The 27,958-nt window shown below is 40.1% G+C and overlaps 2 protein-coding genes across 3 annotated transcripts; one reads left to right on the top strand and one right to left on the bottom strand.

Annotated features, from left to right (window-relative positions):
• Nucleotides 1-715: 715 nt before the first annotated feature.
• dnai3 (dynein axonemal intermediate chain 3) lies at nucleotides 716-22,187 on the bottom strand. The gene is made up of 23 exons (XM_061078052.1): nucleotides 22,077-22,187; nucleotides 19,722-19,799; nucleotides 19,573-19,614; nucleotides 17,383-17,567; nucleotides 16,842-16,946; nucleotides 16,392-16,529; nucleotides 16,106-16,302; nucleotides 15,698-15,814; nucleotides 14,718-14,914; nucleotides 13,596-13,714; nucleotides 12,841-12,930; nucleotides 12,307-12,396; nucleotides 10,392-10,511; nucleotides 9,190-9,263; nucleotides 8,332-8,485; nucleotides 7,767-7,863; nucleotides 5,262-5,386; nucleotides 4,744-4,804; nucleotides 4,280-4,410; nucleotides 3,824-4,031; nucleotides 2,922-3,013; nucleotides 2,371-2,487; nucleotides 716-1,384 (listed from the first exon to the last, which is right to left on the bottom strand). The coding sequence occupies exons 2-23, from the start codon at nucleotides 19,765-19,767 to the stop codon at nucleotides 1,271-1,273; spliced, it is 2,619 nt and encodes an 872-aa protein (XP_060934035.1). The 5' UTR covers nucleotides 19,768-19,799; nucleotides 22,077-22,187; the 3' UTR covers nucleotides 716-1,270.
• mcoln3b (mucolipin TRP cation channel 3b) lies at nucleotides 22,088-27,944 on the top strand. 2 transcript variants are annotated; one of them, XM_061078051.1, is made up of 14 exons: nucleotides 22,088-22,200; nucleotides 23,323-23,540; nucleotides 23,634-23,801; nucleotides 24,026-24,179; nucleotides 24,282-24,357; nucleotides 24,446-24,542; nucleotides 24,876-24,975; nucleotides 25,131-25,243; nucleotides 25,497-25,634; nucleotides 25,753-25,854; nucleotides 26,339-26,461; nucleotides 26,603-26,809; nucleotides 27,340-27,470; nucleotides 27,668-27,944. In XM_061078051.1, the coding sequence occupies exons 2-14, from the start codon at nucleotides 23,325-23,327 to the stop codon at nucleotides 27,705-27,707; spliced, it is 1,665 nt and encodes a 554-aa protein (XP_060934034.1). In that variant the 5' UTR covers nucleotides 22,088-22,200; nucleotides 23,323-23,324; the 3' UTR covers nucleotides 27,708-27,944. The 2 variants fall into 2 exon arrangements, with proteins under 2 accessions (XP_060934034.1, XP_060934033.1); XM_061078050.1 differs by lacking the exon at nucleotides 22,088-22,200 and adding an exon at nucleotides 22,286-22,383.
• Nucleotides 27,945-27,958: the final 14 nt, after the last annotated feature.

Here is a 27,958-nt window from a genome sequence, read left to right as displayed (position 1 = left end):
ACACACACAAACACACACACACACACACACAGGGATGTTCTTCACCCTCATTGGTTAGTTTTTATCATAATGACGGATGCAAAGATTGTTTTGCAATCGCAGAAGCTCCTGTGCAACGTAAACACTTGCACAGACACAAGCAGAGACGTTTCTAGGTTAAGCTCGGCTGCTCGACACTCACACTTCCTTTAATGTTTTTTGATTGACAGCCACAAACCCAAAGAGCCACACAGGCACGACGGGTTTTCACCACGCTCATTTCTCCTCATTTGATTTCTTCATCCCAGTCCAAGGGATTTCACAAGCAAAAAAAAAACCCCCACAGGATGAATGCAGGATGGATCGCCTGCATTCAAATATTTTTTTTTATCACCAATTCTTCAAAGTATTAAAGGCGAGTCCTGGGAAACAATGTGAGCAGGTGCTGGGCAGGAGGGGCTGTAAATCTGGCCTGGCGAATTAAGCCATTGCCTTGGCATTGTTCTGGCCGGTACCCTTAGCTGATCCTGCTGGGTGGGGTGGGGTGGGGTGGGGCGGAGTGAGGGTCTGAGGCCTAAATCTCCCGACATGGGGGCACCCTGCATATTTCACACATGTCAACTGACCTGGAGCCAGCTGCAGGCGAGAGGGATTCAACACAAACATGTCCCGTCATAGGCCACAGGAAAGAGACTGATGCTCGGGAACAAGCTTTAAGAAAACTGAGGTTTCCTCCGAGTGAATGATCGTTCTCGTCAACTTTTATTATCAGAATTGTACATTAACATCTGGTGGGAAAGATAATCTAAACAGGAATTTGTTAAAATTGTCGGGCTACATTTCATCACAGTGAAGAAACCTTATCAGAGGCTGGTGGTCGGTTTCATTAGTTGACCCTTGACCTCGTAACAGATCAGGTGACCAGGGCGCTGCTGTGGAATGTCCCCCTGCTTTTCATTTTCTAATTTCAAAGCTCCCAACAGTTTGTCATTTTATCTGCACCTCCCCAAGGTCTTCACAAGCCTGCACCATCTGTGTGTGTCTGTGTGTGTGTGTGTGTGTGTGTACTCCTTTTTGTTGCCTCTTTAGGACCCGTTCCAGTATCAACACTGACCTTGTCAGGACCAATAGATCGCATGGGAACCAAAGTCGGGTTCTTATGAGGCAAAACATCAACGTCCTGGTTAAGGTTACCGGTGAGATTGTGGTCGTCCACAATGAATGGATGTCAATGCAGTGTCCTAACAACACAACAATATGTATGTGTGTGTGTGTGGGACCGGATGTGATATTAGGCCTCTTCTGTGTCTGTCTTCATGATGCTTCCCTCCAGAGCCAGGTAGTCCTTGTACTCCTTCAAGTGCGTGTCCACCTCCGTCTGCACGGGCTTCGGTGGCTGGTTTGGCTAAATGGGACAGAGAAGAATAACTGAATCACTTTGTGACTGCAGGAAATACGTGAAATGCAAAATAATGTGTGTCTATACAATTATTGATCATATAAGATCATATTGTTTGTTGGACGGTTTATTTTCAGCAGGTATGATTGGCGACTCTCGAAACTTGGTGGAAAGATTGGAAAAGAATTCAAACTATTATTGTTACAGATCAGGGTCAGATTGGATCATTTTACTAACAAAAAATAAATATTTAGGGGACCGATATTTATTGTTGAGCCTTGGTGGAGATGCACTCTACTGAGTTATCGTAAGTTTTGGCAAATTAAATTTAGGCTGAGCCAATATTTAAAAATGACAAACAAATGTCCCTACTGTGTAAGTATTATTCTATCCTTGCCTCAAGGAAAATATTTCTTAAAGAACAATTTGTCAAATGATTCATTCTTTATTCAATAACCCCCCCTGTGGAGAAACAAACCTCGTGAAGGAAACAGTACAAGTGGGAAATATGTGCTTGTTTGGAGGAGAGAGGAGAACATTAAAAGCGTCTGAAGAGGATCAAATGAGGATCTAAATGAATTAAATATGAGGCGCGAGAGAATTAGAGCCAGAGAGACGGGCGACCTAATTCAGCTTTTTCCAGAGTCAACTTTGAATCTGTGTTCACACTTTTAACTGATATGAAATGTTTGTGAATCCTAATGTTGAGCCCGTTCACAGGTCGTCAACACCAGAGGCTGCGAGTGATGTTAGAGAGCAGCTGAGGACACAAGGTCACACTCAAGGTCGTTTTAAAGGCAAATATTGATCATCCTGCTTTTAGTGTGTCTAGTGTACATCGGTCAGTATGAGGATTCAAAATAACAACCCCTCTATTAACAACCCCACCCCTCTGGTTCTAAAGGTGTTTTTACATAAACCTGCTGAAAAACAAACAAACCAACAAACAGACAAAAGGAACCTTTTATGTAGAATAAAAATCCATAACTCACCATTTGGTTTGTGAGATCATTAGCCTCCTTCTGCTCTGTTTCCCACAACGCCTCCCTCCTCAAATAATCGTCCAGCCTTGTTTTCTCCAGTTCAAAGTATGTCTTCAAATCCAAACTCTGCAGCAGACACAGGAGACAGGGGCTGGTTAGTGACTTCAATGTACGATGTGTTTTGTTCAGGTAGCCATTAAATAAACTCATGAATACATCACAACTTCTGCAGAGGTTCGGTGAACGTTTGATCACGTTTAAGGGGCTTTTGTCAGGATACATGTTCAGAAAACGTACAGCAAATGATTTTTAAAATGGTGTTTATCTATTGAACCTGCATTCAATACTAATGTTTACTCATATAACTTGTGTTTTTTCGGCAAAAAACACATAAGCAATGTCATGTTCTTTAGATTTTATCAAAAGTAAGCATTTGTTTTCATTATAATGCTTATTTATTTTTTTTGTGAAAAAAATGCTTATTTATAATTATTTAAATTATACGTGAGAAAGTAATTCCTTCTGGGTCTTATTGAGCAGGACAGATATTCCGGTCTCACCTCGTTATTGGAGGGAATGCAGAGTTTCTTTGGGATTTCAAAAACATGAATCACTCCAAGCTCATCAGTCACAGCCAGGAAGTGCTGCTTGGCTGTAAAAAAAAATCCAGGAAATAAGCAAAAAGAAATCTCCAAATAAAGACCTCATCACTGAGACTGTGAAAATTCAAAATAAAACACACAGAGACCGACAGGAGCAGCAGCAGGAGAAAGAGGTCGATAAAGTTTTAGGGTTCATCTTGTGGTTGCAGCAGCATTTACTGTCACTTTCATTTACTGTCTGAAGGCTTCCTAAATTAAATTCAAGACTTTAAAAACCTTTTCATAGCTCAGATAATTCAGTATCTTACTTGTTTTCTATCATACCAGACAAAGTCCTGCTGCTTTTTTATTAAATACATACATTTACTGACATATAACATTTATTTATAAGTGAATCCGAGTTGTATATAATAGTAATTTGTAGTGTTGATACAGATATAGATATAGACATAAATATAGATAGGCCTTTAGGTCACAGACCTTGGAGCCTTCATGAAGTAACAGGTAATATTTCTTGTTTTAAAGTTTCAAGAATCAAAGAAAATTACCACAAAGACCAAGTTTAAGCAAAAACGTTTCCAGCAGCAAAAACTTATAATTAATGTTATTGTCTATTGCAGGCAAGAGAGAAATATTCAAAACCTTTGTAAATAAACATTAAGATGTTTTAACACCTTAATACATGAGACAGTATTAAAACTCGAATACCTTCAATGGCAGTTTTTGTAGGAGCTGAATACAATTCTTTTTAAGTCTCTACAGGACGTGCAGATACCCTGTTGGTGAATTTATTATGATTTATTTTCTTTATAGTTGAGCCTTTAGCTTAACGTTGTGCAGCAGAGGCACTAAGAACTCACGGGAGGCGATCCAGGGTGTGATGGAGGTGATCTTGGAGGCGGTGACATGTGCGTGGACCTGTACAGGCTCACTGGCCTTTTCCAGCAGGTTCCACACCTCAATGCTGCCGTCGTCTTTCCCGATGAAAAACACTGCCGGTCGGGTGAGGGACCAGCAGCCCACAGTGCACGCCCGCTCCGAGCTCGGTGACACGATGATGGGGCCGTCCTGGATGTTGTGGAGGTACAAACAGGCAAATGGAGTCAGTGTATTAAACATGCACATCGTCTGCTATAAGCAACATATCAGACATCACAGGATGGCCTGAAGGACTGATGTTAAAAGTCCAGGAAAGACGTTGATCTTTTGTGTTTTTTTCTGTTAATTCTAATTCAATCAAATACACAGGCAGGCTTTGAATAGGTTGCAGTGTTTTCTGCTGCTGTAGCTGAATCAATGTGAGGTCTTAATGTTACCATGACTCCCTCCTGCCAGATGGCAAACTTCCAGCCTCCTGTAGTCAAAATAACGTCTTTGAAGAAGGGCGACCGCGGCAACGTGTTTACCAACCAGCTGTGGACGCTGTAACAGTTGAGGGGCTTGGTACCTTGGGGAGAGGAGGCAGATGCAGGAAGAGAACATTTGTGTTTTATTTTCCGTTAAAGGGGAATGAAAAAAGATATTAATCCTCTGCCTCCTGTCCCTGCTTTCTAAAATGTTTGAAAAAAGGAGAAAATCAACACATCTAGAAGCTCACGTTACAGAATCAGTCTGTAGAGGAGCCTTGTGCTCGAAACGTGAATATGGCAAAAACGATTCCCATCACATGAGGTGTACAGATCTGTTTAAAATGTTCTGTGATATATTTTTACTGGATGTGCATGTTGTTTTGATATTTTCTGCTTCATAAAAAGATAGTTGGGTTTCTATAAACACTCACTATGCAGCCGTCCAGACTCGTCCTTCTCCAGTTTCCAGTCAGTGTAAACAATCTCTCCATCCTGGTGATTAAAAAGAAATTAGAAACTATGAAGCATATTACAGGAAGCTATGGACTAAAACCGCACACTTCTCTTCAGTTTATTTACACTGCTGTGTAATTAATATGGTTCGTAAAACCGTTACAGATCCATATGAGAGAGATTAAATTGTTTCTCCTGCAGTGAAGGAGCAGAAACAAACCCAACACGAGTCAACTTTTAAGGATGGTCACTTGATTAAACTGTTTCTGATTTCTGAAGCCTCATTTATCTTCACTTAATTTTTTAAAATGGAACAAAGACTTAGGATTTTGTCTTTTACATTGAAAGCACAGCAGGATGTTATTTAGGATAAAGTATGGAGAGAAATAATAACCTGCAGTTCATCATTCAGTTGAAATATCCGTTTTAAATATACACATGAATAGTACAAATTTGATGGTAAGAGTACAGTATTTGTTGTGATAGGAATGTTTACCTCTGTTCCAATATAGAGCTTGGTGTTGACATCTTCCAGAGTTGTGAGGTTTTTGGCCGAGGGCAGTCGGAGCTGGCTGAAGTCTCGGGGGATCTCTGAGCTCTCTTCATCTTCATCAGCTTCTTCTGTCAGGGACAACGACAACAGAAAACATGCTTGTCATTAGGTAGAAACTGATAATACGTTGTAGAAAAACCTTCAGAAAACATTTCCCATGTACAGAGGTAACTTAACATCTGCACAGAACCACAGAACATCTGTGTTTTTCAATGGTTAAATGGCTCATTCCTGATTTTCCTGCAGCTATTTCGGGTCTTGCGAGCAAAGCAAAACATCCAAAATATGCTTTGAACCAAAAGGAAAATACAATAATGAGAGAAGAACCAGAAAAAAAACACAAGTGACATATCAAAGAACAATTAAAAAAACCTCTATTTATTTAAAGCAAGGGAGTAACTGAACAGAAGCACCGTATTCTGTAATCTGACCATGAGCAAGGCCACAGAAGGAGGCGCAGGGAGGAGGTGAATAAGTTGGTAAGAGGGGACGCAAGGGTAATCGGAAAGAAAGAAGGAAAAGGTGGAGGTGGGAGTTGTGGCTAGAAGGGGGGGGGGGGACAGTAAGGGGAGGGGTGAGATAGGCAGCGCTGGTGGGGATGGAGGATTCCTTTTCCATCACAAAAGCCCGACTGTCTGTCAGGGACAGTGCAGGAGTGTCCGTTCACACACTCCCTTATCAAGGGGACGCTCCCAGTCGAGTCTCAGCCTCACTCTGCTAGATTAGCTCTGGAAGGTCGGATCACATTACCCAGTCACACATCCTCCAAATTCACTTTCCCCCCCCTAGTTAAGATGTTTTTAAAGATATGAGACAGACGACACAGCTACAGGACCAGTCAGAAACACTCATCATGATTAAAAACCATTTGTTGCAACGAATTGGAAGAACAATTGGGCTTGGCACTGATGTGACGTGCTCCCAGGGTTATCCAAAGCAAGAGCAATAGTAAAAACCTTAGAAATACATACAATACATAACATTTGACTCAAACCCAAGGGATCAATTAAAACAATAACTAAAACAAAATGAGCTAGAGGTACAATAGGGTGAGATCAACAATTGGAATCGCCCTAGGAGCCCTTGAAATGAGCTGCAGATTGTTATTTATGTGATTCCCTGCTGCAGGTGCATGATGAGAAAACTGTGGATTTACCGAGCTCACTAAAAACAGTTGTCGCCTGCAGTGCTGGATGAGATAAGGGGCCTCATAGATAAATAAAACCCAGTGTGTTGCTCACCTCACAGAGAGAGAGAGAGCGGGCCATCCAAGCTTGGTTTATAACTCACAATGATAAGCGTTGGTTATAATAGTAGATATATTTCACTTTTAGCACACTGCAGCTCAAATGTTGTTAAATCCCCACGAGGAGCTGCTTGCAAAACCTTGGTCTGTAAACCCATGTGGTGCTGTTGCAGGGGAAGGGTTGAGCTGTTGTTACAGTGGCTACTACTGTGAGTGGAAGTAACTCCAGCATCAAGAAATGGCAAAAGCACCAGAACAAAAAGCTGAGTATAGAGCTCAGAAGCAAACGGCACAGTATCAATCAACATTAGTCAAATATCTTAAGTAGCAGCGTGGTATTAATCACACAGGGATTCATTAAAACCTTAATAACAGACTGCCTGAGGGCTGTTTGGGAAAAAAACGCCGCAGATTAATTGCCTCAGTTAGTGAGCATATTAATTCTGTAACCACCAGCCACCAAAGCTGTGTTTATGGAGACAGACCTTCAGCCAGACAAAGACAGGTCTCTTCTTGACCAGCCAGGACACACACGATCATCTTCTGGCCCCCGAGGAGCCGGAGCAGCATATTGCAAAGAGCTGACAGTCGGCAGGGCTAATGCTCCACAACTGTGAGCGCCTTGTTTTGAAAGTATCACTTAATAAAGTGCTATGAAACTGGAGTAAAGAGGAGGGAAATAGACAGAGAAAGAGAACACCCGGGGGCCAAGTCCAGCCTGCTCCACTGATCACTGGGCTCAACCATCCGAGGCAGAGTTAAAGAATCCAAGTCCCCCACAAATAGACTTGTAGTCATGCACACTTCTATCAGACAGGAGATAGTTCTGTTTCTAATGTTAGTTACCTTGTTGTATCAGCTTTTAACACAAAGATTCTGAACCTAGATATTACACAATTTATCTGGATCTTTCGAAGAGTTCAAATTTAAACACATAAAAAATCTATCTGTCTGAGTGTTTGAAGTTTTGAGTTTTATATGGTGAGTTTTATATGGTGAACATTTTATATGGGAAAGTGGTCCGGGAATGATCAAACTGTCTCTTGCTTTCAATAAGTGACTAAAAGTCTGTGTGAATTTATTATAGGGCTACAACTTACTGTACAAATGATTATAAATGAGAAATGCTTATGGAGAGAGATGGTGCGAGCGACAGAATCAAATGAAGCCAGACAGCCTCAAGGGTGAATTTAATCCCTCACCTGTGTTTCTGTCTGTGTTTTCATCGCAGGTGTAGTGTTGGAAGTTGAATTTCAAAGGAGCATATTCTCCGCTGCTACTGATATTTGGCAGCAAAACCTAAAACATTAAAGAGGAGAACTTTTACCAACTGAAAACTTTTACCAACTGAAGAACTGACAGACACTAAGTGTTGTGTTATGGTTACAGAGACACTGGAGGTCAGTCAGAGTTGGGGGTAAAAAGTATATACGGTACACCTAGGTGTATAGCATTACATTAAAAGCAGTGTAAAAGCTCAACAATCTGGATTTTCGTTTAAATTTGAATGACAAACAAGAATTTATAACAATTTCAGAACATTTTACACAGCAATAGGCAGCAAAATGTTCTAATTTTCTACATTTCATCAGATAGGAAAAAGAGAAAATATACTGAATGTTCCTAATGGGTGAATATTAGGCAGACTGCTATGCTTCCCTTAAAATGTACGATATCCCTGCTTCAAACTCCTTCATTATAACGTAATATACATATCACCTATAGTAAACATTGAGTTTGATATTGCACCCCTGAACCCGGCAGTACCCTGCATAGTGGCTTCCATGTGCGGTCCAGGTGTTTGAAAGTCTCAGGGACACTGTAGGGAGTCATCTGGGCCTTCTGATCCGGAGTCTGCTTCTTGACTGCCACTGGCTGGTTCAACAGTTTTGGAAGTCGCACGTCCCAGAACATTATAGAGCTTCACAGAAACAGAGAGACACACACATGAAGGTTAAGATTGAGATTAATATTAACATTAAACCTAAAATTCAGCATAAACTTTACTCTGAAACTGCAAAGACTTGTGGGACTTGTCATGTTCTGATAACAAGCTACATCATTCTCATTTACAGTGATGGTCAAACATACACTAAGTAGTATCTTTAATACCTTTCTTTAAACACAACGCCCAGACTTAATTTTGTACTTTTACTCAAGGAAAACTTTGAGTATATGACTTTTACTTCAGAGTATTGATCCACTGAGGTATTGCTACTTTTATTTGTGCACTTAGACTCGCGTACCCGAGTACATCTGCCATTACTGCCCCCAAGTGGAAGAAATGTACACTACAGTAACAAAAACACCAGTAAAAACAAATGCAGCGTAAACAATGTATATTAAAATAAAGTAAATAAAACTATTATTCTGTTATTTTAGTGTTGAAAATCGATTTTAATTCAATGATCTATACAAATTAAATGTAACTGATTGGTTGTGTGGATTAAAAATCAGTCCCCGGTCTTTGTATTTCTAAAACCATTAGCTACGACAACTCATTCACACACAAACAAAAAAACATGGACACAAACAAACAGGCAAACCTGAACTATATTGGCTACAATCTGTCACCATTTCCCACATTTAACATCTGAATTGAGCTTTTTTCTCTACATAACCTACCAATCAGGAGAGCAGGTGACGACCTGAACTGAAGTGTTATACTTGTTCTTCACTGGTATCCCCATCCTGGTCACCTAATCACACAGAGGGTTACACAATCAACAAATGTCTGTGTCAGGCTCAGTAATGTCAGGAGCTCAGAGTGGTAAGCGAGGCTCCGGTGAAGATGTATGGGAGGTTAATGTTCCCCTGGGGGCACTCTGGTGATTGCCTTATTTCACTTATCCAGACGAGTGCCAGTGGTTGACATGATTTAGCATACAGTTGTCCGAAGAGACGAGGGACAGGCCCCGATAGGAAACCATAACGTATTCATTGTTTCATGAGCAATATGTGTGGCTTCTGGAGACTAAGAGATTCTGTAGATTGAGTGAGGCCATAGGTCATTAGTAGGATTATTTGTATGGCGGCTAGTTTTACTTTACACACTTGTATTTGTACCTTAACACACTTCTGCATATTCTCCCTGTTGAAGAATATCACTTCATGTCAGTATATTGTCATGAATATTCTGTACAGAACATTAAAGGAGTTCATTTTTGTTCTGGGCCACTATTTTGAGACAAAGGCTTGCATGCAATAATTATTACTGCAGATTTAAGAAACAGTTAAAACTAACTACAAAACTGGCATTAGAGAAGTGGAATTCATTGTCTGCTCTGTATAATTTTCATTATCCCTTTTGTTCTCTCTGACAGTGTAAGCCAATTTACCAATGTCACCTCCTGTTGAATATTATAATTCCTATTTTCCGAACTCTGGCAGTCACAGCCTTTTCTCCAGCCTGACTACAGGGACTTCATTGTGCCCCATGTTGCCTTAGCTGCTGTAAGAACCTTTTAAATTCAAGTGGCTTTTAAATGGAGTCAGATAAAAAAAGTCCATTAGAGAAGTAAACATGACAAGAGACTGGAGCCTTTAAGTGTTAAAAGTTTTGGTATTGATTCAAGTCTACACCAGCTGCCTCTCTTAAGTTGGAAACCATGTCACTGTGTTTACATTGGATGTGATAAAAGAGGTCTCGAGATTAAGAAAACATGAAATAATGATTTGATATAAAAGTGCGGCTGTGTGGTTACCAGGTCAAATGAAAAGCTGAATCATCTTGTGGAAGTTTATCGCACCTGCCGGCAGTACTTCTAGTGTGAACTTTTAAATTAAATACATGTTGATTACTCCGACCCCCTCCCCTCCTTTCCTACCTCAAACGATGGTGGCAGCCACTGCACATCAGTGATTGGTGCTTTGTGGCTGCTCTCCACGGCAGACACTGCACAGAGGCGCACGACAGGAGTCTTACTCTCTTTGTTGTTGTCGAGTTCCTGGTGGGAGGTCAGACACAAAGGGCATGGCATGTATTGTACAGTGACAGTTCAATTTAAACACAGAGACTTAAATGTGCACAGATGACATCCTCCAAGGGACCTGCAGCATAACACTTGATCACTTGTGTAAATTCTGTAAAAACACAAAAAAAAGGCGTCCTATCGCACAAGGTTAAGGAAAATGGGTCCATGCTGAAAAAACACAGGATATTTAAAGATAATTTTACAATTTTACTGCATGATTAGACTGCTGCTGCTAAATGAAGGTGGCAGTATATAAAGCACATTATGGCTCATAGTTAAAATACTGGATACGAACCCTGACCAAAAGATAAAGCAGCCTAACACTTACAAACTCTAAACGTCTGCACCTCAACCATAATGTCATGTTTCTGTTCTTTTATATGGCAGAGTTATTTTTTCCACGTCTGTCCGTCTGTTTGTTTGTTTCTTATTCGGTTTGTTGTCAGCACGATTACACAAACAACACTCAATGGAATTTCACAAAACTTGGTGGAAGAATGGATTATTGTCCGATTTCTTGGATTTCTGGCACATTTATGGGACTGATATCTGTGTGTGCAGAAATAAAACTACACAAATATACAAAACATCTACTCTTGCAAAAACCTGAATGCACAAGTGTGGCCGAGTGGTACACTACACCTGTGGTTGGATTTATTATGTACCATAGTGTGAACCGAACACAAATCTTTACAGGAGGATTTTAATTCTTCTTTTATCTGATAAGCTTGCAACAGGTGCTGGTGCAGCGCAGCTTTCACAGCACTCAAAGCCTTTTAGCTGATACAACTGCCACTGTTTACACTGCAAACACCGGGGAGGGCAGTGATCTGATTTGCTTGTGTATTATCTTCCACGGGGACAAACTATAGTAGATGGAGGGCTTGTGTAACAGCTGGAGTATGTGAGCCCCGCGCTGATGCTGTTGACTCTGGGGAATGAAGAGCAAACAGGGACAAAGGGAATAGGGCGAGGAACGGAGGGCGGAGGAGTGGAAAGCAGAAAGAGAAGGACGAAGTGAGGAGAAGGGATGGAGACAGCTGTTCCAGTGTAGAGGCAATAAAAACACACAAAGCAAATAGGGGCTGGATGATGGGGGCATATGTGTCTATTTAAATATGTCAGTCAGGTGGAAGTTGTCAGTGGAGGTCAGGCTATAAGGGACAAAAGCTTTTTGATATCTAGTGTTTCAGTGTCTCCACAGGCTACGGTGGGTTGAATGTAATTGCTGTGTTGTGGGTTTAAACCTAAATCTATTGTCATATATCATTACCTCTGTCTTCCCAACTTTTCCTTATTCGTCTATATCACTACTCTTTTTTTTCTGTTATCTCCCTGAACTCTGACTGAGATGTTTGTAAGCAGCCTGATCGGTGGCTTCTATTCGGCAGTGTGGTCATATAATGATAAAAACTTGCTGCTTGGAGATTTACTCTTGGCATTAGTATGTTTGTGGAACTCGTTTTGACAGCTGAGGCTGGCTTGAAAAGGAGCATCGGGCCACGGCATTCCCAGCTAATGAAAGGGTGAGGATGAGGACAGAACTTAGAAGTCAACGTATCATCATCTCACTCTGTCATGCAGCGCCACCGAGGAGCGCGGCCTGTCTTTACGGCGAATTAGATGCAGGCTTTGATTCACAGAGGACCCACGCTTGCTAAAGAGTTATGGTACCTGATGCCACATGTAATACACCAACACAGATAAAGATAACCCTGTGTTATGGTATCAACATTGAGCACATGGAAGGCAGGATATGGGTACTTACGAAGGTGTCAGTTTTGGCGGAGACCTTTTTCCCACTTGACTGTGCTTTCTGTAAGTGCGAGATGTGACCAGAAATGTCCCATAATACAACCTGAGACAAAAAGATCCAAAATTAATATTTACTGAGAGTCAAAATCTGAGACTTTTCTGATAATCTGTCTGATAAAAAACAGAAACAAAAGAGGGGAAACGATTTGGTGTAAATGACAGAAAAACTACATTTTTAGAATGACGCAGACTATGGCGGTAACCCAGGACTACAAGGCAAATAGCTCTGCACTCAGCTCTAGAAGGAATTGTATTGACACCAACATAGACATATTATAAGAAGTGTCCATGTTTCTAGTTCATTATAAAACTATGGCAGGACATATTTAAAATACAGTGGGCCACCACAGTCAAGATAATTAATTGGAAACACTGGCCTTTTTTGATGAATCTTAAAAGGAAAAGTGACAAAGCAATGAACTACAAAAACAACTTCAGAGCTGAAAAGTAAGACAGCAGAGATACAGAGCCGAGTGAGAGTGTGCACCTGGCCATTCCTGCAGCCGCCAACAATAATATTTGGATCCGAGGGGCAGAACTGAAAGGCGTAAATGTCATCTGGGCACTCCAGCAGCAACTGCGAAAAAACCACACAAAAAAACCCACACATAAAACCACATACAAAGGGCAGTAATATAATATATCAAAGCACACATTTCCATATTGGGTGCTGGCCATCCTGACTATTTATTTATTCTAGACTCTCCATTCAAAGTTAAGCTTTTAATCCACCGACCAAGTGCATACAGGAGATTCCATTTCAGCAGACATAAGGGGAAAGAGACCCATGAGGGAGAGGATGGTATTACAGTATTTTTTTTAGCCTGATGTTTAAATCAGCTTGAGTTAAAATTAGCTGCATAACCAGACAGCAGCACATTACTCAGTAAGATGATAAATACATTTATTTCAGTAATATAACATATCTAGTTTCCTCTATATGGGATCATCTGCAATTCAGATCACGGCTCCAGCAGACGGTGAAACCAGAGTTTGACACATGCACCAGTGAAGGCATACGTCATGCAGAACTCATATTACTTTTGAATGATTTAGCAGATCAGTTCTATTGATTTAGTGCTTGGGTCAAATCAATGGGGCCTCTCAAATTTTCCTAAAGCAAATAAAGGTCTTGAATGACGACACACAGCAAATCCTTCCAGACATTTCTTATTAAAAGAAACAGTGTGAGAGGATCATGGCTTTCATGTAGATGGGTGTTTACAGATGCATTTTCTATACCTGGGGTTCATACGGATTGGAGAAGCAAAAGAAGACGATGTGAGAAGGTCTGACATCAGGCGAAGTCGACTCTTTAAACCGCTGCTCCTTTTTCGCTGTAAACGCCACAGCTATCACACCTACCACATCAAACAACACAAAATACAGAGAATTAGAGAGACATAAAAAAACAAACATGTTAGGCTTTGCAACTTCACTGATTAAAAAATTGCTGGATGAACTTTAATGTCTTTTTAAAAAAAAAAATCTATTTGTGCTGATCACATGTTTTAAAACTGTTATTATTATTAGGGCCCGAGCACTGATCAAAGGTCAGGTGAGGCCCTATTTAAATTGTAAGGATTATTATTATTATTATTATTATTCAGGCAAATGAATTGGCTTTTTGAGGGCTTTACCATGCTCAAATTCTTACCAAAATTTGAAGAAAAGTTAGAAAGTGGTGAAAATGTACGTATTCTGAAGGAATTTTCAATGGGCGTCGCAAAATGGCTCAACGGTGCCCCCCGAGACCCCTGGAACATGTTCACATTGACCAGTCTTCACAAAAATCAATATACAGGTGTATCATGACCAGACAAACAAAAAAGTATTAGGTGCAATTGGAAAAACACAACAGGAAGCCTGCTATTTTGCATTTAGTGGCCATTTTGGCCATATTCCACATTTTTACTTTGATGTACTTGTACTTCTAGATGTTTCTGAAGAATGTTGTATGAGTAATGACAGCTGGCCACATTACAAAGGGATATTAATGACCAATAATACTTTCCAGTAGTAGAAAATTGTACCACTTCAATGAATGTCATTGATGGATGTTTTTACTATTGCCTTGTAGAGATATCTCCAAACCTCATGTTATTACAGACATCTCATGCGCAAAACAAAGGCTCTGCATGGTATTGCTATCAAACTCAATTGTTCTGGCATTGAAAGTAATTGAACTAATGACCATAGCACAACCATGGGAGCAAGGTTCCCCCGATACAAGTACTCTTTCTTTCATGAGTCAGAAAAACTTACACTCGGACAATCAGCAATGTGATTTGATCTACGTAAAATTATAGGTACAATCCAACCAAATCCATTTTATTTGTATTATTACTTGATTTGTGGATTTACCATAGATTGTCGGGTGCCAGTTGATGCAGCTTATTTTTTTGTCTTTTGAGTTCTTCTGGTCCGTGAAGGACTGATAAAGCATCAATTCTGCACAATCCTTCCCAGACCAGTCACTGTCTTCAGGGCTGGTGCCCAGAGCCCTAAAGTCATCATGGAACACATTCATAATCTCTTCCTGCTGAAGGGCTACTAACATCCTGCAACACAAACAAAACATGATTTTAGGTGACAAAACTTTTTAAAAACATAACTGTGTTTCTCCCTAGCTGCAGTGCAAATGACTTCCACTCATGATTATGATGTATCTCTAACCTGGACACAAGGTAAGAGAGACCACAAAATAAATATGATGGAGTAGAAGAGACTGACAACAGTAATTATCAAGAGCCTAGAGGAACTACAACTTTAGAGTTTGATTGTTTAAATACAGGGTACAAGATAAACTTAAGAATGTTTTAAGACTATAATTCATACAAAATGATGACCTAAGTCAAGTATTACAGATATGAAAGAATATTTGAGCGCCAGAATTTATTTTTCCCTCCCATAATTGAAGATAAGTACCTAGTACAAAATAAATCTTGATATGTTATATGGTATGTTATCTCTGAGACTACAGACAGACACAGCAGGTATCCATAGTCTTTCCCACAGTCAAGCCAATTAGTAGCTCAAATCAAACTAGATCTCCATGTTGATCTAGTTTGAAGTTTTTATAACAGCATACTAATAATTGTATCATTTAAAAATAACCACGTTAATATAATTAAGACCTATATAAATGTATTTAAGACCTTGAACCTAATACTTATTCAGATTATTGAATTTTAGAACTTTCAAAACTCCAACAAAACCGAGTAAGTAACTCAATGATAGTCTTTGTCAATATTATGTTCCTAAAGTGGTAATAATGAATGGATTTGATTAACCTATGGCTGACGTAGAAATGTATGAGTTGGAACTTTCAGTGGGCGACTTACCTGAGAACCACTGAGTTGCAAAACTCCTTCATTCTCTCACTTTTGAGGATATTGTCTTTTTCTTCTTCACTGAACTCTCTCGGGTTGTACTGGGTGCACATATTCTTCCGACACTTCCTGTAGAATGGATATGAGGTGCTCAATACAAATACATTTGTTTTGATGCAGTTCATATTAACTTGAGAAAATGTATGTTGTGAATGCATCGATAAAATAAGGCAAAATAACAGGCACTATGTAAGTAGAAGGCACGAACAAATGAATTGCAGACCAATACTTTCCCTTGATGTTAACATTTCATTTTCCCAGTGCATTGAAACAACAAGCAGATGTTGGCAGAAACTTGTAAGGGCTTGTTTTCTCCTTGTAGAACAAATCCATATAATGATTGGTGATTTGCAGGCCTACCACAGTGTCTGGGCACTGCTGCTCTGCACGATGGGAGCAGCCTGTATCCCGCAGTCTCTCTGTATCCACTTGATGCTGAATCTGCTGTCTTGATATGAAGGACACCCCAGGTTGCCTTGCTTATCATCTGCTGCGTTGCGGTCGGAGAAACGGACTGGTGCTCGAATCTTTCTCTTCACTCTGAGCATGAAGCTCAGCTTATAACACAAAAAGGACACAGATTACACAGAGTGAAACGATAATATTTCATATTCTATTTTTTACTTTTATTAATATACTGCAGTACCTTATCTCTGGTCTCTCTGACGGATTCATTCTCTATTTCCACCTCACTGCCAAGTGATATCCATTCCTTCGGCTCTGGGGTTTTATTGACTTCACATTCAATAACACCCACTACTGGTTCCTCTTCAGTTTGTGGGGGCTGGACAAAGCAGAGAGAATACAATTAAAATAGAGATAACTCAGCGCAAGTACAGGAAACTAAACTTTTATTCTCATCAGACACTGAAAATATATCAGCTAGCAAATCAAATGGTCAATCCAAATCTCTGACCTCTGATACCAGCCATTACTTAGCAATAAAAGATGAAACTGTATAAATAGCTCTGATATAAAAGGAGAGGGAATAATAGATATCACTTTAAACCAAGTACTGAAGAGGGTGTAAGGGCGATTAAAAAGAGGAACAACAAACATGAACCTTGTTGCTAAAACCAAAATGACCACTTCTTACAGTGAGGAGGAGTTCCTTAGCTTCTACTGTCACAACCAGGTAGTAGCACGAGCCATAAGTGAAGTCTCTGTCGAAAACCAGCAAGATCTCATCTTCTGGGTAGTCCTGTCGACAGCAGAGAGGAAGCAGCGTCAGATTCACATCAGAGTAATTCGTTTTTAATTCCCCATCATTTAGCTGTTCTAATTATTTGGATTAATTCTGACAACCACAAGGAAACTGTGTACCGTTTGATCAGATTAGCAAATGAGGGAGATGTCATTAAAACTGAAGGCTGTGACCCAAATAAGAAAGTAAACATTGAGAAGACTTCACACACCCTCAGGACGCTCTATGGCCTTATTAAAGTAATGTAGTTTAATAGTAAGAGCATCAATGCTTAGAAGTAAGAATGGTGGATTATTCTAGATCAGACAATGAGGGGAAATTGGGTTAAACTGGTAACTGTCTGTTCCCACAGCCCTTAACTGAGGGCCTGCGTATCATCCCAGTGTCTTGTGGGTATTGACTGATGATCTCCATAAGAATGGGTCGGCCTCACCAGCACTTTCTGCTTCGCAGGGCTGAAATCAGACACTGCAGCTCTTGTCTTCATGTCCTCTATGATGTCGGCCGTTTTCAGCAGCTTGTAAGGATTCTCGCTTGTTACGTCCTCATCTGCGATGCAAGCAAAGAGCTCCTGGGTCACGGATGTCAAGGTCACAGGGAAGATTTCCACAGGGTGATCTGGATGAGATAGTTAACAATCAATATGGAGGACAGATCCAGGTTAAAATCAGCTGGATGGATTCAAACCTCAAATTTCCTGAGCACACTTTGTAAGGCGTTACAGCCCCTACCAGTTCAATCAGGAAGGCCAAATTCTACTCAGCTTAATAACTTCATATTAAATAAATGAATTCAAGTTTTTTTTATTGTGTGAAGGTATCAGGCCAAAGCAAACAAGCAAAGAAACTCCAGTGAAGCTTAACCATGTATAGATAGAGCAAATAAAGATGAGGCTACATGGAAGAAGATTCCACCATCAAAGTCAATGTCAAGATACAGTTTTGATGTTTACTGATGATAACTAGGGCAATCAGAGAGAACTTTATCAACATGCATATACATGTATTGAGATCAGAAACTTCCAGATCATCAGGTTACAAAAGTTAATGGGCTCTTCCTTTGCCCATAAGCAACCCTTCAACCAAGTTTCAAGAAAATCAAATCAGTACATTGTGTGTAATCCTGCAAACAGACAGACAGAGTAATGTAAACACATATAAACTCCAGAGTTTACAGTCACCATTGACCTATGGATTGTACCACGGATTATTTTCTGATCAAACGTCTCTAATCCTACACCTGCCTGTCTCTGCAGGGTGGACCACCCCACATGTACCTCAGGATGAAATGAAATCCTTGTGAAAAGCCTGCACACAAGTTCCAAATGCTTGAAGGGGAAGGGGGGGAGTTTTATTATGACTCAGGCAGGTGCAACACAGATCGATGATGCATAAATCCACGACATAAACTGCTCAATTACAGACATAAACCAGAACTATATAAAACGGCAGCACTGCACCATCACCTCGACAAAGTTTTTCCGCATAAGAAATCTCTGTAGCCTCCTCCCATATCTGAGTTCAGGCTCAGTGCAGGGCACACTACAGTAAACAGGGCTCTGCATAATGATAGTTTTCCTCCTGCTTGTGGTCTCACTCTTCAAAGTCCTTCCACAGGGTTGCTGAGGAGACGCTGGGAATGCACGAGTACAGCTTAAGTAACCACTTCCCCAGCTGGGTGTGTCAACCTCTTCCACTCACACCACTTAGGCCTCGCACCAAATCATTGTAGTGGAAAAAAACTCACACCCCTCATTTCACACAGGCATGTGTCAACCGTGGCATTTGTATTCATGGGAAGTATTTGCTTGGAAATCAAAGAGACGGCGATGTGCTATGTTCCATAACCCATAAGCAATGCAATTAACTGCATTGGTAGGTTGGTTGGTTGGTTTAAATTGGTCAGGCCTCTTTACCCTCACATAATTGACCAAAAGCGAGCCAAGAATCTTCTTGATGCATGTCAAAATAATATAATAACAGCATATCTTTGGGGTTCATCTCCTCTGATACTGTTGAGGAATATAAGAATATCAGTCATCATACCATTTATATCTGTGTTAGTAGGCCACCATTTCATTACATGATGGGGACTGGAGGAAATTGATAAATGAAATAGAGTCCCTCTAAACCTAAGGAATGTTACAACCATTACTTTTAAACATCCACTAGAGCCGATGACCTAATCTTTAGTAAAAGGATACACTCCACACTGGTGACCTGCCTTTGACCAAAAGCATGTTTTCAGGGTTGGTATGTAGAACGTAAACCAAACCTTGACAATGAGGCACCCACAGCTAAGCCCGGAGGCTACGTAACAGGACACTCGTGATCAAATCAGAATAATGCTCATAGTCCTTCTGACACCTCGAATAGCTCCCTGATTTTCAGTTTCTGCCATGCTTGTTACACTACCTCTTGTGAAGGTGGTGACCTCTCAGAAAAATGCAGTGGGCTTTGCAAAGTATCTCTAATTTGAATATTGTACATTGAAAGCTTTGACTGATAAATTTAAAGCTCTAAAATCGCCAGTTTTGCTGGAATTGTTAATTTTTGGAGACGATGTGGTAACAAATGTGATTCACTGATGAATGAGAAGCAAGAAGTAGTTTATTTTCTCTTACCAGGCAGTTCTTCAGGAGGAGGTGACTCAGGTGCCTTCTTGCCTGAATGGGAAAATAACAGTCAGTTCAACCTTCTTAATACTGGGTTTCTCTGTTAGAAATATTCCTGAGTCACACATTAACATGAGTAGTAGTATTCAGACACTCACCCTTTGGTTTCTTCTTGCCTGCACTTTTTGGTTTCTTCGGTGGCATCTTGACTCTTAAGAAAGCTCCGCTAACAACATCTGAAAACAACAAACAACATTACACAAAACACCAAACTTCACATTTGTATCTACACATTTGAGTATCACTGGACGACTCCTACAGGCTACATACACACAGTGGCAACAACAGAGTACTTCCTGTCATATATATACACTTGGCGACATCTTGTGGAAGATAAGAGAGCTACCCTGCCATTTTACCGAGGTGATATAGAGGAAAACTCCAGAAGAGGCAAGTTCAGATGGTGGCAGAGGCAGATCGTAGAGTCAACAGACACTGCCACTGATATGTCCAGGGAGCTGCCTTTGTTGCCACACTGTTTGGAGGCAAGTGCCTTTATTCCCACACTGTTTGGCATCTGCCTTTGTTGTCACCCTGTTGTCACTTGTTAGCTCTGGGGGGGTTGGACTCAAAATGAATTAAAGAAAGCTCAACATCTTGGTGTCTATGGATGAGGCAGGAACTCGAAGACTGTATTCCCAGTATCAGTTACAGTGGGACTGATACTGTGTCTGAGTAAACTGTGATAAATCAAAGAAAAAAATATAAATCTTTATCGTTGCCATTAATTCTAGATAAAATGGTGATTGATGTTCAGAAAAATAACAGATATTGAATCAGATAAATAAATACACAATAGGCTACATAAATATTCATGTGGAAATACCGGAATGTACAGATGGTCCTCAAAGGTTTTATGACAGCAGAACATGTGATTTAGTCGACACGTATCCAACAGTAATATTTAAATGCAGTTAAAAAAACACAATTACTAAGAAATATGAGAGTATGATACATAAGAGCAGAAAGTATCCTCTTTACCTGTTCTCCTTGATCTTTATTGAAAACCTAGTGTGGGTAGCACGAGCGCTCATCTACATTATGAGCTATTTGACAACTTATTTTTCCATGGAGAATGGATTTCTTTGGCTTTGAAAATAAATATCACTATTTTTTTTGTTCTGTGTCGCTGACTGAAGTGTGGCACAGGCACATCCTAAGCTAACTAATGCTACCTAGCTTAAAGCCCTGGGTTTGCAAGCTAACTAAAGACACTAAGCTAAAGAGCTCTAGGATAACTAGCTAATTCATGACACCAAGCTAAAGATAACTAGCTAACTAATGGCACTTAGCTCAAGAGATCTAGGATAACTAGCTAACTAATGGCACTTAGCTCAACAGCTCTAGGATAACTAGCTAACTAATGGCACTTAGCTCAAGAGCTCTAGGATAACTAGCTAACTAATGACACTAAGCTAAAGAGCTCTAGGATAACTAGCTAATTAATGACACCAAGCTAAAGATAACTAGCTAACTAATGGCACTTAGCTCAAGAGATCTAGGATAACTAGCTAACTAATGGCACTTAACTAAATAGCTGTGGGATAACTAGCTAACTAAGGACACTTAGCTAAAGAGCTCTAGGATAACCAGCTAACTAATGACAATTAGCTAAATATCTAGGATAACTAGCTAACTTATGACATTTACCTAAAGAGCTGAGGGATAACTAGCTAACTAAGGACACTTAGCTAAAGAGCTCTGGGATAACCAGCTAACTAAGGGCACTTAGCTAAAGAGATCTAGGATAACTAGCTAATTAATGACACCAAGCTAAAGATAACTAGCTAACTAATGGCACTCAGCTCAAGAGATCAAGGATAACTAGCTCACTAATAGCACTTAGCTCAAAGCTCTATGATAACTAGCTAACTAATGACACTAAGCTAAAGAGCTCTAGGATAACTAGCTAATTAATGACACCAAGCTAAAGATAACTAGCTAACTAATGGCACTTAGCTCAAGAGCTCTAGGATAACTAGCTAACTAATGACACTTAGCTAAATAGCTCTATGATAACCAGCTAACTTATGACATTTAACTAAAGAGCGGAGGGATAACTAGCTAACTAAGGACATTTAACTAAAGAGCTCTGGGATAACTAGCTAACTAAGGACATTTAACTAAAGAGCTGTGGGATAACTAGCCCTTTATTAGCATTACAACTGGGATGAATCCAAGCTTGAGCTGTTAGTTGTTGATAATAAATGCTGTTATATTAGAGAAAAACTGTTAAAATATGAATAAATAAGTTGTTTACCCCTCGTTGAAACTTTAGCTTGAAGTCCCCTCCATACATTTGTTTGGTTGCCAGGGGTTACAGGAGCGGTAGGGGGAGGGGGGAGCACTAACAGACAGCCCCAGGAGCCAATCGGAAGTCAGGATTAGAACACCGCCCCCCCCCCTCAGCTATGTACGTTCACCTGCAGTTTGAGGAGTTTACCCAAGCACACCTCTGATCGTGACGTCAGAACCGTCCAGGGTCCGAGCGGAATGTGAGTGCACAGACTTCCGGGGACTTCCGGGACTCGACAGGTGAATCCAATCCGAGAGGGGTCCAGTCCAGCAGCTGTGCAGGTGAGCGGCCTGATTAACACCCCTTCACTTCCGGTTCTCTGTCCCGTCCGGACACTGGGACCAGGGGACAAGGGGACACGTCCACAGCTTCAGTAATAATGTCTGTGTAATGAGTGGCCGTCATGGTGGAGGACGTCCAGGCTCCAGGACGCGAGCTGCCCTGTGTTACTCAACTAGGCTCAGGTACTGGAGACCCAGACTGCTTCCGGTCCGGTCCTCCCCACTGCTCAATAACAGTACATATCTATAAATATAAATAGATGTTTATAGTTGTATTTGATTTAAACCTGCTCTTCCGAAGTTTGAGAACAACAGCTGAACTCTTGATAAACAGAAAACATGGATCAATAGACGTGTCATACCTTCTCACTGTGTGCAACAAAATATGAATATGCAATGGACTTTTGTTTCATTATATTGATGAAAATTATATATGACCTATAATTTATTTTCATTTAATGCAATCGCATATAGCAAATCCTGCAGTATTTAAAATATATAATGCTGAATCCAATCAGCATTATATGAAGCCAATAATGTTCAAATGACTTGTTTTTTGTGGAGCTAACTGACACTTTAGCCCAAATTAAATAATGAAAGTGAAAGTGCACTACTCGATGAAATAAAATTTACAAATTTAGTAGTATTTAACATTAAAATATTATTTAACATATTAATAAATCAACCAGAAAGTTCAGATTTTTCAATATGATACTAGCAAAAAGCTGTTTTATTTTCTCTTATCAAGCGCTTCTACAGGAGCGGTAGACTGAATCTTCTTGTGTGAAGGGAACACTACCACAACAAATACAACAAGTTCTTATTATTCTTCATATTCCTGAAATGGCAAAACTGTAAACTTAATAAACAACAGATTTTTTGAAGGGAAATCACATTTGGTAGCATTGTACACATGTCCCCAGAAAATAAATCCATGCTCCAGTGATGTTGTTGAATCTGAGCGACTGATTTATTTGTTGGTACCAAGTTTATACTTTATTGTTAAGTCCAAACAATGCAATGTAATAGAAATTTAAGTATTTTAGTATTTCCTACCCATGATTAGTGATGTTGTTTGATCAAAAGTTTGCATCTAAGACACCCACATTCCATTTGTTTCAGATATGGAGGACTCCGCTGACTTGTATGATGTTCATATAACAAATTCCCCCCCCGCTTGGGAAGAGCACCAGTGTCTGGAGGAGCTGGACAACGTGGAGTGTCTCAGAAGGAAGATCAAATTCTTCTTCATGAACCCCTGTGAGAAGTATCATGCTCGTGGACGGAAACCGTGGAAGCTCGTACTCCAGATCATTAAAATTGCTGTTATTACCATCCAGGTAATAATCGCAGACATAAACCGAAACAGATGTTATCTCTAATGTTTTACCTCCCGGATATGAGCAAATGTCCTTTTTTCCCATTTCCCACAGTTGGTGTCTTTTGGGCTCAGTAACCAGATGGTTGTCACATTCAAGGAGGAGAATCTGATGACTTTCAAGCACCTTTTCCTAAAAGACTACGTTGATGGCGGCATGGCTTCGTACGCCGTCTACAGACAAGAGGACGTGTATGACCGCATTGATTTCATCCTGAAGCAAGTAAATAAAAGCTGGAATCTTCCTTAGAGCTATTTATTCATGCTGTAGCTCTCAACCTTTTGTTTTTGTGTTACTGTAAATAATTACTGGAATTTTATAAGCGCACATCTTGTCATGGGATTGGACTTTGATCGTGTCACTGGATGCGGTCATGTTGTTCCTTTCATAAAACATTTCCCTGAAACAACCCTCAGCCATAACTCTTTTTAATTGGTCATTTCCAGTATGGACATCTGCACAACATCACAGCAGGAAATCACGATTATGACAAAGATGGCAGCGTGTACACTCCGCTGTCCCTGTGTCAGGAGTACTACAGAAACGTCTCCATCTACCCTGGGAATGACACGTTTGAAATTGATGCCCATGTGCAAACTGGTATGCATGTTTGAGTTATGTGTGGAAAACCGAAACATTTTATTCTTCACTGGAAATGTTATTCTTCTTTTACATTATCATTTTTCTTTCTCTATACAACAGATTGCCTGGAAATATATCCGATGTATCACCTATCATCAGGGGAAGCGCTTCCAAATTTTGAATTGCATTTTAGAAGGTGTGTACACCTTTCTTAATGCAAAAATGTAGTTTTATCTTTGTTTTAATAAGAACTTTTGTCAGTTCATGTAAACCCTGTCTTCTAGGATGCTCTCTGTCAAGATCACTTTTGTTCTCAAGGCCATAAACTTACAGACTGTGAGACATCGAGAACTGCCCGACTGCTACGACTTCACCGTGATCGTACGTTACTCGACTTGTCTTCAGACTTTCTTCCTGTGATGTGGCAGATATGATCATTTTTTGTTTCTGCATTATTTACTCAAACATCTGCTCAGAGTTTAAATGACGATTTAAGAGAATGTGAACCTTGCATTTTTTTAACTATGGTATTTTAGATGTAAATCGGAGCAGCCTAAAAGTTGAGTTGTTTGGACAAAGCATCTGCTATTTACACAGTTAAATATTACCTGTAGGCCCGGCAAGTAAATATTTAACTTTTTGGGTAATGACAATATGAATAGACTCTATAAACAGAACTTCACCCTCCTTGAAATGCGTCTGTCTGTTTAATAGATCACTTTCAACAACGAAGCTCACAGCGGCAGGATAAAGATTGACCTGGAAAATGATGTTGACATCAACGAATGCAGAGAATGGAAAGTAACTGGAGCATGTGAGTTCACAGACTTGATTTTATAGCAAACTAAGGAATCATCAGAATTGTTCATTATGGCTAAAGACCTGGGACTTGAATCTGTGCTGGACGTTAAATGTGTTTGTTTCTCTATACATTCATATGGCTTAATTTGTGTGTGTGTGTTCCCTCAGCTGCTAGGAGCATTTACCTGACTGTGCTGTTTGACTGCCTCATCATTATGACGTGCGTCACCTCCTTCGCACTCTGCACTCGCTCGGTGATCAACGGGATTCAGCTGCAGCTGGTGAGTAAACGGAGTGTGTTTGTTGTCCCACGTCATAAAAATCACACAGGTGTAATTGTCAGAGACAAACAGTATCATAGGAATTCCTCCAATCATGTTGTCAGACACAAATTTGCTTCTTGCTCTAAGCTGAACCCTTGATCCCAACCTGAACTCGATTTTAACCAATAACCCTCAAAACATCCTTTCAAATGATACACACAAAACCATTAGTGATAAGGTGTTTTGTATGACATGTATTTTGTTTAAACAGGAGTACTCGTCGTACTGCAATCAAAACCTCCCAATGTCGGACAGGTTGGAGTTTGTGAACGGTTGGTACATCCTGATCATTGTCAGCGACACACTGACCATCATTGGCTCCATTCTGAAGATAGAGATCCAGACCAAGGTAATGAGACCGATTCATGGGTCTGTCAGTTTCATGATGTCAATTACAGCCTTTCATGACTTTACTAACCCTGCATGCTAATATTTTCCGTTAATCCGACTGATGATTTTTTTCCCAGGCCCTCACAAGCTATGATGTTTGCAGCATCCTTCTCGGCACAGGCACCATGTTCGTCTGGATCGGGGTCATCCGCTACATGGGCTACTTCAGGAAGTACAATGTAAAACCAGATTAGTTCATCCTTGCACTAATTCAATATCGCATAACACACAAAGCCTGTATGATGCAATTTTTTATTCTTATAGCTATTTTTGTTTTTTTGTTAAAACTTAGAATCTGGCTCTTAAGAGGGCATGCTGCTGAATGTTTTTTCCCCATTGTGCAAAAATAGATGTGCCCCTTTTTCATCACACATGTCTTATTTTGAAGGTAAAGTTTTATCAGTGTAACATGATTTAGATTTAAAAAACAGAAACAGGACGTGAGAACATGTAATATTCTCCGCACTTAAAAGCATGAATTTATATTTAAAATCCCTTGGGGAGATTATTTAAGGCTCATTTTTGATGATTGCCTTTATCTTCATGTTTAGCCTGACTGTGGTCTCATAGTGAGAATGTAAGCTTCAGTGTGTTTTCCTGACACTCCTCCTCAGTGCACATTTTTTTCAGATCTGTCACCATGTGTTCACTGGCTGTTTTCAGATCCTCATCCTGACGCTCAGGGCAGCTTTCCCAAACGTGATCCGGTTCATCTGCTGCGCTGGAATCATCTACCTCAGTTACTGTTTGTGTGGCTGGATCGTCCTTGGACCATATCACGAGAAGGTAAGTGTTTATGTAACACTAAGAAAAGTTTGCACGACTTCTCTGAAGCCAGACCTGAGAACACTTAGTCCCCATCTCTGCAATCGTGTTTTATTTATATAATAATATAAATAAAGATCACATCCTCTTTTTTTGTTTAAGTTCCGGACCTTAAACACCGTGTCGGAGTGTCTGTTCTCTCTGATCAACGGAGACGACATGTTTCCCACCTTCATGATGATGAGGCAGAAGAGCAGCCTGGTGTGGATCTACAGCCGAGTCTACCTCTACACCTTCGTCTCCCTCTTCATCTACATGATCCTCAGCCTGTTCATTACCATCATCACAGACACCTACGACACAATCAAGGTAACTATTAATCACTTTCTAATATGGGTCATTTTTAATCTCTGTACTTGGTAAGGAATGAGTTTTCAGAATTGTATTGTAATGCAGAGATTAAACTGTAGAATAAGTAGGAGATGAACAAGATTTTGGGGCTGGAAAGCCTCTGGTTTCTGTTTCTAGTTTGATGAATCATGTCTGAGGCTTTGGTTGCCTCCGGATAAACAGTCTGTAGTGAGCAAAAGAGGCCGAACTTAATGAAAACTTGGCTCGTCTTTGTCCGGATATCCACTGATTTACAATCTGAACTGGAGTGGCACTCCCATCTGCACAGGCCCAACAGTCTCCTTCCAATTTCCAATCACGATCTTTTATTATTTCCTTGTAAATCGAAAAAGGTCCAAATCCTGTGTAATGAACAAAGAAATTCCTGAATCAACCACAATTTAATTTCTACTTATCTTGGCCCATGTTCCATCCTTCCACCAAGCTTTGAGGAAATCTGTTCTTTTTGCATTATACCTAAATTGTGAATTTCTGTCCCTTTCATTTAGCAACAGCAGCAGAGTGGAATCCCGACATCTGAGCTGCAGAGGTTCTTGTCAGTGTGTAAAGATTTGCCGAGCTCTGGCGTCTTCAGAATCAACAAGAAAAACGACTGCTTCTTCAACTGCTGCATCAACAGGTAAGATTAAACATCAGCTCACTGTTAATCCTGAGAACATGAAGAGGCTCTTACAATTATTACTGTCATTTCTTTGGTACCGATGAGTGATGTGATCAGTTTTAGTTTTGATACCACAGCTCAGATCGTTGTTTACTGTATGAAGTCGATGGTTAAAACATCTTTATAGAATCTTAAATTAAGCTTCCTTCTTCCAGGTGCAGGAAGCATCAGGAGAGGCTGACGTCAGAGGCGTAGATGGATCTTTTAATGTGAAGATACTGAAATGACTGAATAAATAACCTTAGAACTAATGTGTACTGAGGAAGTCTTAAATATTTCTGCTCCAGGTTTGTTCAGTTGAATATTTTGATGATCATATGATGCAGTGATGTGGAGAAGACTTTGTAAATACACTTATTTATACCGATATGAAAAAAAGATTAATGGTGAAATTGATAAAGTATGAAAATGTTGTACGCTGAACCCAATGAATCAAGGTTAAATAA

Source organism: Limanda limanda, chromosome 9 (genome assembly GCF_963576545.1).
Source record: "Limanda limanda chromosome 9, fLimLim1.1, whole genome shotgun sequence".
NCBI lineage: Eukaryota > Metazoa > Chordata > Actinopteri > Pleuronectiformes > Pleuronectidae > Limanda > Limanda limanda.
Note: the sequence above shows the minus strand (reverse complement) of the source record. Positions and strands in the feature narration are given on the sequence as shown.